Source organism: Mustela nivalis, assembly GCF_964662115.1.
Source record: "Mustela nivalis genome assembly, chromosome: 11".
In the NCBI taxonomy this organism is placed as follows: domain Eukaryota; kingdom Metazoa; phylum Chordata; class Mammalia; order Carnivora; family Mustelidae; genus Mustela; species Mustela nivalis.
The window spans coordinates 46,756,328-46,771,992 of NC_139030.1; the positions used below are offsets into that span (position 1 = coordinate 46,756,328).

General features: G+C 38.5%; 1 protein-coding gene across 1 annotated transcript in view; it reads right to left on the reverse strand.

The window, feature by feature from the left end:
- Positions 1 to 9,697: 9,697 nt before the first annotated feature.
- The window catches only part of PDK1 (pyruvate dehydrogenase kinase 1), a 28,171-nt gene continuing 22,203 nt past the window's right edge, over positions 9,698 to 15,665 (reverse strand). The window contains exons 10-11 of the mRNA XM_082689174.1: positions 14,535 to 14,648; positions 9,698 to 12,316 (exon numbers count right to left, since the gene is read on the reverse strand). Coding sequence (XP_082545300.1) covers positions 12,176 to 12,316; positions 14,535 to 14,648 — 255 coding nt within the window. The 3' untranslated portion in view covers positions 9,698 to 12,175. The remainder of the gene's footprint in view (positions 12,317 to 14,534; positions 14,649 to 15,665) is intronic.

A 15,665-nucleotide genomic window follows, 5' to 3' on the forward strand; every position in this document is an offset into this window, starting at 1 on the left:
GCACCCAACTTCCTACTGGGACAAATTAATATTTGCAGTATACACTCTGAATTAGACTATATACTCAAATCTGTCATCTGTTGCTAAACCGGCTTGCATTCTTCCCCAAGGCATCAAATTCCCATCAAGTATGATTGATCATTGACCCATTTAGGCATAGGACTAAGCAGGGGCACCAGAGATGCCATCTTTGGGATATCCACAGAAGTCAATGATTTATATCTATAATAGTGAAGAGTTTTATGGTCACACAAACTCTGTGTGTGTGGTTTGTGTAGGTGTAATGTGACACATCGGTTTTGGGGAGAATGGTGATCTGGGCAGTACAAGTTATGGCATCTATGGGGAGCCTGGGGGGCTCAGTGGGTTTAAAGCCCTTTCCTTCCGTTCAGGTCATGATCCCAGGGTCCTGGGATTGAGCCCTACATTGGGCTCTCTGCTCAGCGGGGAGCCTGCTTCCTCCTCGCTCTCTCTCTGCCTGTCTTTCTACCTACTTGTGATCTCTGTCAAATAAATAAATAAATAAATAAATAAATAAAATTTTAAAAAGGTTATGGCATCTACCATGTTCTTAAGGGGAGCGGGTGATTAGTGAATATCTACATGCTGATATCCACCTACTTCTTTTCAAACAGGTGGTAAATATCATTCCATGATCCCACCCCTGTGTTGGTGAGAGGGAAGCAAGGTAGGTGATTTTATTTCGTAACAATTAATATTGGCATTAACAGGACAAAGATTAATATTAAAATCTAAGGAAACCTATTAGGCACAGCTTTAATGAGCACAGTGCCTTGACTCAGAGGAAGAGGGTGGACTAGTGAGCGGTCTATGTAGGTCCATATACATATCTTTAAGCTCAAAGACTCCTGTAGGCATGTGTATCCTACATAAAGGTCTCCAGTGTCCTTGAGTGTTCAGAGTAGAATAGAGGGGTGCATTATGATATTCACTTCTGACCTGTGCCTCCTATTGACTGGGCCTTCACTTATAGGTTAGAAGACTGACATAGAACAAATAGATGGATTGAAGTAAGATGCTGGGGAGAGTAATAAAGTTGTGCTAGTAACTAAATGGGCCAACCAATCCCAAGTTTCCTAATTTTTTTTTTTTTTTTTTTTTTTTTTTTTTTTTAGGGAGGAGAAGGGAGAGGGAGAGAGACTCTTAAGAAGGCTCCGTGACCAGCACCGAGCCCAATGTAGGGCTTGATCTCACAACCCTGAGACCATGACCTAAGCTAAAATCAAGAGTTGGATGCTTAACCTACAAAGCTATCCAGGCGCCCCAGCCTGTGTCTCCTTCTTCAGGAAGGGAGTCCATAGAGGCAAAATTTTTCTCTAAAAGCCTCAAGAATGTCAAGCATGACACCTACAAATCACTGTGGGGCTAAGATTTCAAACCTTGTACTTGCTTTGCCAAGAAATTGTTTTTTTATTTTTAAAGATTTTAATTTATTTATTTGACAGATAGATCACAAGTAGGCAGAGAGGCAGCCAGAGAGAGAGGAGGAAGCAGGATCCCTGCTGAGCAGAGAGCCCGATGCAGGGCTCGATCCCAGGACCCTGGGATCATGATCTGAGCTGCAGGCAGAGGCTTTAACCCACTGAGCCACCCAGGCGCCCACTTGCACTTGTTTAATAAGCCATCTCCTGTCTGTCATTATGGAGATGAGTGACAGAAGGGCTTCAGCGATCAATGCCCTTGATGATGCATGGATAGGGACATAATCAATATAAAGCTCCAAGTAACCTCAGTTAAAGACAGAACTAGAGAAATGGTCTAGTGAGCCCATATCGTAGCATAAGAAAATTTCAACAGCCCTAAGGCAGGATGGTGAAATTATACTGCTGACCCTCCCAAGTGAAGTCAAACAAATGATAGTCTAGATGGAGGGGACTACAAAGGCAGGCAAGGTCATGACATTCATTGGACATACTGCCCTTTACTCAATAATGAAGACCACATCAAGGACCAAATGAAATAAATGGGAAGCTATCTTATTCGGCTATCTCCAGTCCTCAGTAAAACTTCAGAAGCATGATTTATTCTGAGGTGATATACTGGAGATTTTAAGGGTGACATATACTAGCAATGAGCAATTAGAGAACAAAAAGGTTTTTAAAGAATATTTATATTAGCTCTCAAAAATTAAATACGTAGATTAAATCTAACAAAGTGTGTGCAGGATCTGTATGCTCAAAGCTACAAAGCTGATGAAAGCATCAAAGATGATCTAAATAAATTGAGATTTATCGATCGAAAGACTCAGTGTTGTCAAGATGTGAATTCTCAAACTGATCTGCAGATTTAACATACCACAATCAAAATCTCAGGAGGATTTTTCCACATATCGATTTGAATGTTTTTTGCCTATTAATAGTGACAAGGACATCCACTGTTCCAGCCAGGTTATAAACTAAATCTCTTTCACTATACCCTCAGAAGTCACCAACTCACGGGACAGTCATGTAATAGATTATGCTCAATTACCGCATCATCTACTAAATTATTGCAAAACATTACTTTCACAGGTATATTGGCTATTTCTTTTGTGTCCTGTCAAGATCTATACTCTGTCAAGATCTATATCCTGGAGACTAGATCCACATGATGGGAAACCATCACTTAGACCTTCCTGTAAGGGGCTATACCAAATCCTGCCTATCTCACACTGCCAGCTCTTTAGGTCTTGGTCCCTTGTTTCCCACTACCCATTACTTTGCTTATTGCCTAGAGCAGATAATAAAAAGGCTAGTGAAACTATCATTGTCCACCAAAGTTTGCTGTCATCACCCATAACCTCCTATGAAATGATGAATATTACACATGGGCATCACTTCCTTGCATTAATCAGGACTTCCACTAGTCACATGTTCCACTAGGAAAGATCCTTATAACCCAGATTTTACCAGAGTTAATTAATGAGTTTGGATCTCAAGGTCATGGCAACACCTGCCAAGTACTCTTGAGTATCAGGAATGGATCCAACCTAGCCCTTCTGGGTACTTTTAACATCTTACCAGATCTACCTGGCTCCCCACTCACACTGCAACTGGTTTAATCTCTTCAGTTAGTCTCTTGGGATACTGATAGCAGTTTATCCCAAGGTCTCTAAACCCTTGCTATTCAAAGTGTGATCCATGGCCCAGCAGCAACAGTATCACCTGGAGACTTGTTAGCAATGCAGAATCTCAAACCCCACTTCAGACTTGCTGAATCAGAATCTGTGCCTTCTCAAGATCCCTTGGTTTGTCTTGTGCACATGGATGTCTGAGAAGCATTGCTTATAAGGACTTAACTGTAACTTCCATTTGTTAAGTAAGGCTTTGTGAAAACATACTGTAACCAAAGAACAAAAATCAAGGTCATCTGGGCACTACAGAAAAAGCACAATTGCCTGATAGTTCCTCATTGGTGATTGTTCCTGTTGGTTGCTTTTGTTGGTCACTGAAGGTTGATTTTGAGATGGAAGAGATTTTTCTCCAAAATGAAGATTTGCTACTACAAATTGAGAAAGGTTAAGCTTTATCAAACAAATGTGCTTGTCAAAAACACTAGGCCTTTTTTACAAACTTTGCCTAAACACAAAGACATTGGATGTTTCTGTCTTCCATACTTCAAAGTATTGGATCAGAGTTAGGAGGAGGAAGCCCCAGGCAAGAGCTTCTGCCTGGCAAACGGTGAAGCTTTGGACTTGGTAATAATTACATTGTCCATGGCAGGGCTGACATGGACTCAACCCAACAGACAATTCCAGGGTATGTCTTACATCTGACTACCACCATCCAGTTGATTGTAACATCCAGCAGTGGCCTATATTGTGAGTCAAGCCATTGTTTTTATGACTAAACTCTAATTCAAAATAATAAAATGGTATTGAATTTTCTGTCTGAATATTGATTTTTTTTTTTTTTTTTTTTTTTTAAAGATTTTATTTATTTATTTGACAGAGAGAGATCACAAGTAGATGGAGAGGCAGGCAGAGAGAGAGAGAGAGAGAGAGGGAAGCAGGCTCCCTGCTGAGCAGAGAGCCCGATGCGGGGCTCGATCCCAGGACCCTGAGATCATGACCTGAGCCGAAGGCAGCGGCTTAACCCACTGAGCCACCCAGGCGCCCCGAATATTGATTTTTTAAATTTATTTTTTCAGTGTAACAGTATTCATTGTTTTTTGCACCTCACCCAGTGCTCCATGCAATCTAATACCCACTACCTGGTTCCTCCAACTTCCTATCCCCCGCCCCTTCAAACCCCTCAGATTGTTTTTCAGAGTCCATAGTCTCTTATGGTTCACCTCCCCTTCCAATTTCCCTCAACTCCCTTCTCCTCTCCATCTCCCCTTGTCCTCCATGCTATTTGTTATACTCCACAAATAAGTGAAACCATATGATAATTGAATATTGAATTTTAACTTGTAGTATGATAAATTATAAAAATTTTCAGATACTGAGACATCTTTGAATTCCCCACTTAGTTTGTGATGTATTATTTTTTATACACTATTATGTCAGTTTGCTCCTATTTTACTGGAAAACTTTTCCTCTAGGTTCATAAGATTAGTATATAAATTGATTTTCCATACTGTGCATGATGAAGTTTAGCTTTGAGATTTTACAAACTTTATGAAATGGATTAGGTGGTTTTCTTTTTCTATTCTCTAGAAGTTTCTTTAACATAGGTATTACTGGGGGCACCTGCATGGCTCAGTTGGTTAAGCATCTGCCCTTGGTTCAGGTCATAATCCCAGGTTCCTGGAACCAAGCCCCGCATGAGGCTCCATGCTCAGAGGGAAGCCTGCTTCTTCTCCCTCTTCTACTCCCCCTGCTTGTGTTCTCTCTCTCACTGTGTCTCCATCAAATAAATAAATAAAAATCTTTAAAAAAAAAAAAAAAAAGGAGGGCGCCTGGGTGGCTCAGTGGGTTAAGCCGCTGCCTTCGGCTCAGGTCATGATCTCAGGGTCCTGGGATCGAGTCCCGCATCGGGCTCTCTGCTCAGCAGGGAGCCTGCTTCCTCCTCTCTCTCTGCCTTCCTCTCTGCCTACTTGTGATCTCTCTCTGTCGAATAAATAAATAAAATCTTTAAAAAAAAAAAAAAGGAATTATCGGCTTCTTGGTTTTTTGTGGTTTTTTTTTGGATATCATTTCCTTTTCTCTTTTTTTCATTTTATTTCTTTCCAGTGTTCCAAAATTCATTGTTTATGCACCACACCCACTGCTCCATGCAATACGTGCCCTCCCAGGCTCACCCCCCCTCCCCCAAACCCTCAGTTTCTTTCTCAAAGTCCACAGTCTCTCATGGTTTGTCTCCCTCTCTGATTTCCTCCATCTCGCTTCTCCTCTTTGGTGAGGTGTCATTATGATTACTAATTATTTCTAATTCTATTTCCTTAGTAGTTATTGGTTGATTTAAATTGCCAAAATCTCTTGGATGAATCCATTTCTTTTACATTTTCAAAATTTTGATCAGAAAGTTAATGGTATTCTTTTTTTTTTAAGATTTTATTTATTTGAAAAAAAAACAGATTTTATTTATTTGATAGACAGAGATTACAAGTAGGCAGAGAAGCAGGCAGAGAGAGAGGAGGAAGCAGGCTCCCTGCTGAGCAGAGAGCCTGACATGGGGCTTGATCCCAGGACCCTGAGACCATGACCTGAGCCGAAGACAGAGTGCTTTAACCCACTGAGCCACCCAGGCACCCCAGTTAATGGTATTCTTACAATTATTTTGAATCTCTACTTGTAGTTATATTTTGTTTTTGTCTAAATACTGTTCATTTGGGCCTTTTTTCCCCTGATTAGTCCTTGCTACTGGTTTCTCTGCTCCCCCCCTTTTTTTGCTTTTACACAGAATGTTCTTTACATTTATTTTATTTTGATATTATGTTATGTGAGCCATCCTTAGTTTTTGATGTAGTGTTCCATGATTCATTACTGGCAGTAGCCCTTTTGAGGCAGTTTACAAAGGCTCCCCAGAGGTACCACCTCCTGCTTTTTGCTGCCACACCTACCCTAACTGTTCGCTCATTTACTTTTTAAAATTCTTATTTTTATTTATTTTAAAAATTTTTTCAAGGATAGTGTTTATTTTTTTTTTTTAATTTCATTATCAACATATAATGTATTGTTTCAGGGGTACAGATCTGATTCATCAGTCTTACACAATACACAGTGCTCTCCATAGCACATACCCTCCCCAATGTCCATCACCCAGCCACCCTATCCCTCCCCACTACCCTCCAGCAACCCTCAGTTTGTTATGGTTTGTCTTTTATGGTTTGTCTCCCTCTCTGGTTTCATCTTGTTTTATTTTCCCTTCCCTTCCCCTACAATCTTCTGCCTTGTTTCTCAAATTCTTCATATCAGGGCGCCTGGGTGGCTCAGGGGGTTAAGCCGCTGCCTTCGGCTCAGGTCATGATCTCAGGGTCCTGGGATCAAGTCCTGCATCGGGGCTTGCTGCTCAGCAGGGGGCCTGCTTCCCTTCCCTTCTCTCTGCCTGCCTCTCTGCCTACTGTGATCTCTGTTAAATAAATAAATAAAAATCTTAAAAAAAAAATTCCTCATATCAGTGACATCATATGGTAATTGTCTCTGATTCACTTATTTTGTTTAGCACGGTGCCCTTTAGTTCCATCCACATATTTTCAAATGGTATGACTTCATTTTTGATGACTGCATAATATTCCTGTGTGTGTGTGTGTGTGTGTGTGTACACACACACCATATCTTTATCCATTCATCTGTTGATGGACATCTGGGCTCTTTCCACAGTTTGGCTATTGTGGACATTGCTGCTATAAACATTGGGGAGCATGTTCCCCTTCAGATCACTACATTTGTATCTTTGGGGTAAATACCCAGTAATGCAATTGCTGGGTCATAGGGTAGCTCCATTTTCAACTCACTTACTTCTTTTTTTTTTTTTTAAGATTTTATTTTTTATTTATTTGACAGAGAGAAATCACAAGTAGATGGAGAGGCAGGCAGAGAGAGAGAGAGGGAAGCAGGCTCCCTGCTGAGCAGAGAGCCCGATGCGGGACTCGATCCCAGGACCCTGAGATCATGACCTGAGCCGAAGGCAGCGGCTTAACCCACTGAGCCACCTAGGTGCCCCCAACTCACTTACTTCTTTATACTTTAAAAGAAACCCATAGCTTTAGTAGTGCAGCTTTGCTATTCCTTCAATTTCTTTTCTTCTGTATTTTATCCTTTGGCTAGGTTTCTTGTGCTGGTTACTACTTAGAGTTTTCTTTATTGCACTGATTCCTTTTTGTGTGAGTTCATTTTGAGAAAGGGCACATGATGAATTCATGATTCATTACACATTCACAGAACATACAGTTGTAAGTGCCTCCTATGTACTGGGAATTATGGGAGATACTGAGAGTAAACAATGAAAAGAAATAGTTTGTATCAAATCAGATTATTTTTATACTGTAATAGAATAAAATAAATGACACTCAATTTCTATTTCGTTCTATTTCAGTTATGTAATCAGATGGACTTTTTAAAGTTTTTAGACAAATACATATTTTTAAGCAGTATTATAATTCTATAGCCATTGTATATTGGATTCTATAATGGAAGACATCAAAGTATAAAATCAATGCAAGAATACTGTGGCCTTTTACATATGAGTTAAATTTTTAAAATGTCCTGGCTTCATAAACTGTTTCCGAAAGGAAATTTTCACCACTTTGAACTTATTATAAACAAATGTCAACATTTCCATTCCAAACTACAGAATTCCTCGCAATATTCTATGTGACAACTGCAGGAAGTACACTTTTAGACTTTGAGAAAATAATTCCCAAATGAATGTAACATTCAGAGGGAAGTTTCTCTAGTTTACCTTCCTGGAAAGAAAACTGTCTATTTTTGCTCAAAAATCTGTAGTTTAATAGAGTAAAAGATAGCTGTTTACCATTCCCTAATAAAAATAACAGCTTTTGCAAGGTAAAAAAAAAAAAAAGGGCTGGGTGCCTGGGTGGCTCAGTGGGTTAAGCCGCTGCCTTTGGCTCAGGTCATGATCTCAGGGTTCTGGGATCGAGTCCCGCATCGGGCTCTCTGCTCAGCAGGGAGCCTGCTTCCCTCTCTCTCTCTCTGCCTGCCTCTCTGCCTACTTGTGATCTCTCTCTGCTAAATAAAAAAATAAAATCTTAAAAAAAAAAAGGGCTAACATTTTGCAGGAAAAATGGGCCATTTTACACCAGAATGAAGGGACATAGAAACATATTCCAAACCCATTAAAACATAACCTCACTGCTGAAAAACTTTTTAAAATTACAGTTGGCCTGTGTATGACTATGTACTATACTGGCCCCAGTGAGGAAAGAGTATTAATAAGAATAATAATATACACCTATGTTATGTTCGCTAAGTGATAAGCACTGTTCTTTTTTTTTTTTTTTTAAGATTTTATTTATTTATTTTTTTTCAGAGAGAGAGAGAGAGAGAGAGAGCATAAGCAGGCAGAGTGGCAGCCAGAGGCAGAGAGAGAAGCAGGCTCTCCACTGAGCAAAGAGCCCGATATGGGACTCGATCCCAGCACCCTAGGATCATGACCCGAGCTGAAGGCAGACGCTTAACCAAATGAGCCACCCAGGTGTCCCATACTGTGTGTATCTATATATACATAAATACACACACACACATACAGATTAAATTTCATGTTATAAATTAAAGAAACAAAATGGCAATCTTGTCTCTTCCTGCTAAAATCGTATGGTTAGAAATTGGTAAAGAAATGTGAAGACTATTAAAAAAAAGTGTGTGGTGATGTCTAATTCTTTCCAAACACGTAAATAGAACAAAAGGGCAGTCTAGTTTTAGAATGCCTAAACTCAGCAAACCAGCGTGTGTTCTTTTTTGACACATATAAAATCCTTCATACCTCATTATAGTATTTTTTCAAGCATTGAGCTTGGCTGTAAGAAGATTAATCATTGGGGTCAGAAGTTAATCACATAGGATGTAAAGTTCCTCCAGGAAAAGCCCTATTTGCAAATCAGCTAGCTCAATCCTGATTACCCATCTGTGAAGACTTTACATTTATGACAAAGCAATTGAAGACACAAACTGAAACTGGTTGACTGATTTCTGGCTTCCTCTCTGATGAGTCACTCACGGGCCACAAAGGAACAGAAACACTAGTGGTTGGTTTCCCCACTTTTTCACCTATGGAGTTGGTTATAGAGCTTGCTGGATTTAACAATGATGGAAGTTGCCATCATGTTCCATTATTCAGGAATAAAGACAGGAATCTACCTTTGACTCAATTTAGTTCTGACTCTTCAACTGAGGGTACAGAGGGTAATGCTAGTCAAATAAAGACCCTTCCTATATTACTTATACTGTGAAATTATTCAAAGAGCACATTAATACAACCTTTCAAAAATCACACAACAGAAGATCTTCACTTAAGCAATGAGTCAGTCATCAGTAGATTTTGGATATTTAAAACCTGGTATAACTCAAACCATACAAATTCTACCTCTCGCCTTCTCCATTAGAATATACACATTAGAGACCTAAGTTCCAAACATTTCCTCTACTGAAGACAGTGTCTCAATGTGAGCCACCTAGTTGCAACTATTTGAATGTTTATGGAACACTGAACTTGGTAATGAAAGAGATTTTAATTTTAAAAATATAATTATATTAGAAACCCCTAAATTGACCCAATTAATTTTCAAAGTAAGAGTTGGTCCACGTTTTTAGTTTATTGCCACACACAAAACATTTTATAATATCATATGGTAGACTTCCACTTCAACATCTTCATGTAAAAACTTCACAGTGCAAGAAAGTGATCACTATTAAGTATCAAGATATCTAAAGTCAGCCAGTATTTTAAGGATAGGGCAGAATATTTTTGCGAATCTTCCTAAAAAATGTTGGCACATTTATTAAATCCCCAGGTTATAAGAAGAAATCACTTAGTATCCACTTCTCATCCTTGTATATACTTCTGTATCTACATGGCATCACACTAAATGCTGGTGGAGAAAACAGGTTAAGAATCTAAAAACTTTCTAGGTAGCACAATGATTTGAAACCATAGAGGAGAATGCTACCCCTCCAACACTTTTTTATGTAATTTTCTGTCCATTACCATATAACAAAGTAAAAAAGAGGCTATAGCTTAAAAAGAAGCTAAAGGAAAACATTTCACTTTTGCTTTAAAAACATTATTGTTAGCTCATAAATAGAGAAAAACTTTAATTTTGGGGAGGGAGGGAAAGTGTTTTATAAGTAAAGCATCAAGTTTATGTCAGTTATACAAATGTCTCGTTTAGGAAAGAAAGTATTTTGATTCAAAGAATTCTAAAATATTTCATCATTACCAAAAAAGTGTAATTTAAAGCTAATAAACTTTAACACCTTGGACTAATATAAGTCACCATTAGCATATTCTATTATTTTTCACAAAATCCATAATTAAGGAATGCTATATTGGGAAAAAACTTCTCTTTTTCCAACATTTGGTCAAATTGGCTAAGAAGGCCCAGGCAAACCATTCGCCCTGAGGCTCGGGACTATCACCTCTCACATAGCGGTCCGGACTCACTGCCCTCTTCCATCCCTTCTGATTTACAAATTTATACAGAATTGTTAAACTTACATAATCCTTTTGAGAATGAAGTGTTTCAGCCCAATGCATTTTCCAGATAAAGTTCCCACCTTTAAGTATTAAGGTTGTTTTTAAAATATTTAAAATCTTACTTTAAAATTCATTTTCAATATAGTTCCCTGTTACCTTAAAAGTTGAGGTTTGACTAATAACATAGTCTCCTAATTTCACGGCTTCCCAGACCTGGCAGCTAACAGTGATCAGCAGAGACCACTCAGGCCCTGACTCCAATTCTGTGCAACCTTGGGCCACACTCTGAGTCTCAAAACAAGGATGATACCACCTGCTCTACATCTGTTGTAAAGCCCAACAGAGTTATCATATTACACCAAAGTATTTGTAAACTAGAAATCACCATATGAATGCAAAGAATTGCTGATAAGCCCTGGTTGAATTTTTCCTGATAACAAAGTCTAAATATTTCTTATAAAATACATGTTCTTCATCAATACTTGTGCTTTTATGGTTCTAATTTTTCGGTTACCTGACTGTTCTCATGCACTTTGTCTACCTGCTTTTAATTGCACTAGGCCTGAGAGTGTTGGTCTCTCCTGGAGTCTAGAAGCCTGACCTTGCAGTAAGTGAAAATCAAAACCTAAAGATCTCTGTTACTTTATAATATTCACTTTAAAAGGGTGGTTTCTTAACTAGGTAAGGCAACAGACTCACCTGGGAAGCATTCTAAAAATTGATATTTCTGGGCCCCAGACTCAGTTGAGAGTCTGATTCTGTATGTCTGGAGTCGGACCCCCCAAAAAACTCTGTCTCTCAAAAGCTCCCCTAGGTAATCTCAATAATCAATAGTTCAATTTTGTGGACTCACTACTTCCACCTCAATTTCTTCTCTAGAATTTTAGCCGCTGCTAATTTGTTTTTAGTATAAAAATTTCCCCCTGCACTAATCACAAGCACATTCAGAGTAGATTGCTTATGATCTTGGCTTAGCTCCACAGGGAACCCATTACGATCCTCTGCAATGGAATTAGAAAATGAAAAATCAACTTCAGAGTGAAGGTGATGCATGTAGATGCTGAAAGGGGGCTGGTGCCCCATTTACATGGCAACTGTTTTCTACTTACTCACTGGTACATCTGAAGACCATCTTATTACAGCTGTCATTACAGAGTAAGAAAGGATGGCAGAATTCCAAAAAACAGGTGGATGGCTAACTAGCTAATCAGAATCATTAAGGAAAGGTTTCCAACACACATAAATGAAAAGTTCTTTAAAAACCACACAGCTTTCTGCAGAAACCCAAAGACTCCCATGCTTCTGAAGTCTACCATAAAGAGGAAAGTTGACCAAAACTGCAGTTGTTTAAAAATATGCTCAATTAACTGTGAAAATATAAGTGCAAAATAGGTACAATTTCATTCTTTAGGAGGTTTAACAGATATAAATGGAATTCACTTTCCATTTATTCTACCCAAATAATTAATTTTGAAAAAAAACATGTGAAGTATTTGGTATAATGTAGTTCTGAACGTCATCCCTTCCAAATTTAATACAAAAGCCACATCTGGATTTGCCAGGTGTTCCAAGCGTATCTAGGCACTGCGAAATGTTGTCATGTCTTTTGGTTCTCTGCTGGGGACACACCAGTCATCAGCCTCATGGTTGGTGTTGTAATGTTTCCAGGCAGCTTTGTTATACACTGGGAGTCTCTCTATCGATTCTGTTGACAAAGCCTGAAAGAAAAAGTGGGACCTAAGTCTGGCATTTTTTTTTTTAGAATCCACTATTTGAGAAAGTATACAGTGGCAAAAGGTTACTCCAAATTAAACAGTGCTTTATTGAATTTGTACTTTATTAATCATTCACACCATCTATATACATTTTGAAACAGTGTACATATTTGCAATGCATTATTGACTAAGTCTATGGCACTGCTTTGTGTGCACATTGATTGAGTTTTTTGTTTGCAGTAATTGTCCAAACAGCCTGGAAGCTGCTGGAATGAAATTTTACATAGGTATAGGAGATGCTTCTTATAAAAACATGACCCAGAACAGAAGCTGGTTAACTGAAAAAGCCATTTAAGTGTAAATGCATAAAAACTGACATATGCACCTTAATATACATAATTGTAAAATCATTTCATGAAATCTATTTCAATTATTTGTTAGAAAAAATACTATTTTTTCCAGCATAGTCACGGACTTTGAAAAGTCATCATAACAACATTATCAATAAATACAAAACTATGTCTAAGGCTTTTGACTGACAAATTCTTGGCCTTGGGTTTGACCCTGTGTCTTCTCCTCCTGCCATTCAAGCCACCAATTTCAGTTATAGCGGATGGGATACCTGCATTGTGCATCATTTCACATTTCCAACATATCATTACCATTGATTCACACTGTTTTGTTTCAGTTTCCTGCAAATTTCTGGAACCTGAGATAAACCATGTTCCTCCTTATCTTTTTCAAGTTGAGGTATTTTAGTAGGATTCTGACCTTAGGTCATGGGTATTCCCAAGACATAGAAAATATTGAACAGGAAATTTCATTCTGATAATGGTAAGGAAATTTTTGACATTGATTTAAAAAAAAATTTTTTTTTTTTAAAGTGGGCTCCACATCCACTGTGGAGCCCAATGGGGGCTTGAACTCAGGACTTGAAGATCACAACCTGAGGTGGTATTCAAGATTCAGACTGAGCCACTGAGGAGGTCCCTTATTTTAATGATTTTATGAGATTCTGGTCTTCTGCTTTTTTTACAAAGTGGGAAAAAACCCCTATCACCTACATATTCTCTTTAAATATGCCAGAACTACCGGAACTTGATTTATGGGCTAGATAAAAAATGTTATGTTTGGTGATAAAAATGTTACCTTCATGTTGCCCTTTTCAAGTTATTCACAATTGATATGGTTTAAAAGAAAAGAGAAAGAATTATTATCTTGAAAAAATTTAACCTTTTTGGATAAACTTATTTTTTACATTACACAGTCTTCACCATTTCCTATAAAACAGGTGCCATCTAGTGGCCGGAACAAGAAACTTGAGTCACTAAATTAGGCACCAACTGCCCACTGCTTAACCAATCCAGGGGGCTGGTGGGGCTCGGTGGCTCTCCAACCCTGTAAAATATGTTGAACTCAGATAAACACATGGAACATCACAGGCCAGCAGGTTAAGTGCTTCTGCTCCCACCAGGTAAGCTATATGTCAGACAAGCGTCCCCTGTGCTTGTTCCCAAATATGTTTATGCACTCACATCTATCACTGTAATCACATAATTTAATCAAGTATTGCTTAAACAAAATGCAAAATAAATAAACAAACAAATAAATAAATGGATGGACGGATGGATGGATGGATGGATGGAGGGTAGGTGGAGGTGCTTTGAAAACTAAGATGAATGCTTTGGAAAGACTCATGAAGTAAAAGTTATATACAGATTGCTGTCAGATCTGAGTCAGAAGACATCTGTAAAGGACTACATATAAATAAAAAGACTATGCAGTTGGTTGTTTCTTTGTTTAAAGAAATGAAAACAATGCATGGTAAGTATAGCTTCTGCAGGAGAGACAACTGAAACGTGAATCTGCAGACTCATATATGGAGAAAAGACCCTGGCAGTACATCAAAAGATTGGGGGATCAATGCCCATTCATGTGTTTTGCATTAACATTAAATTTGTGTAATATATAACGTGATTTCCCACTTCAGCCTGACTTTTTTTCTGTTAACAGCTATAGTTCTGATCATCACAGGTCAGAGTGTGTCCTTTCCCCCAGTTAAGGAGATCATTTCTGAAAATACATGGGATCCTATGTAAAAACCATATTCTTATATCTTAACAGTGATGAGGTAGAAGAAAATTTCATTACAGCTAAATACTGGCATCTTTTCTTATAACCAAAAGAATTATCATTAAATCAAAAAGACTACAGTTATTACCTTAATGTAGATGACTGCATCTGTCCCATAACCCTCTAGAGAATATAGCTTTAGGTCTCCTTGGAAGTATTGGGCATAAAGACGTGATATGGGCAATCCATAACCAAACCCAGCCTGTGAGATGAGAAAAGTGAAATTCTATTCAGAAAGCCACACAGTGACATACTTTTCTAGTTAAAATGAATGCTTCTGAGTATCCTGAAGCTATCAGAGCCTGCATCTAAGAGCTCATGAATACCTAACCACTAATACAGATCAAGCTGAAGCCTAGTTGGGGTACTACCTTAGATGGCTCCCCTCTGGTCATTTAAAACTCATTTTTCTTTTTTCTATAAAATGACTCATGTAGACCTAGAACAGCACACTGCTCTTCTTTGCTGCCTTCCTCTAGGGTATCCCAATACTGCTTTGGGCAATATCAGATTAAACATGTTCTCTCTTTTAGGAGCAAGAGTAGAAAAAGCTTTGTTGGCAGTCTCAGAGATACATCTCTTGGCTTCATACCATGAATTTTCAGCCTGTGTTCTGAACCTGGATAGATCAATAGTAAGTCCACTTTGTCACTCACTGACGAATCACTCCCCTGTTTAAAAACCTTCAAAGCACATCGCCACTAACACCATGACCTACCTGACTACCATCCCCAACCCACTGCCTTGAGATAAAAATTCAAGCTTCTAAAAAGAACTTTCAAGACCTCAGGTCTCTGCCTCTCACTTTCTAGTCCAGCTCGACAAAATCTCCAGCTCTTAAGTTCCTCAAACAAATGTTATTTTTCATTTCTGTGTCTTTGTTCATCCTGTCTCCAGTTCCTGGAATGGCCTTCTTTACCTGAATAAATCTTACAAATTCTTTAATACAAAGCAGAACATTTGGACAAGTGTAAAAACAGTTTTTATCACCAAGCCAGACGTTCAATGATATTCCAATGTAACACTTTAGTTAAGAGCTTACGCAGATTCAGGAATCAGAATGCTGTTAACAAATGTAGGCTCTGGTTTCATCTACCTCTCCCATTTGTTTATTCCTTGGCTTTTCTGACCAGAGTTTCTGTTTACCCTTCCAAATCAACTACCCACTCTCCACATGGCTCCTTGCCCTGAGAGGATGCTATCAACGATTCCCCTGCCC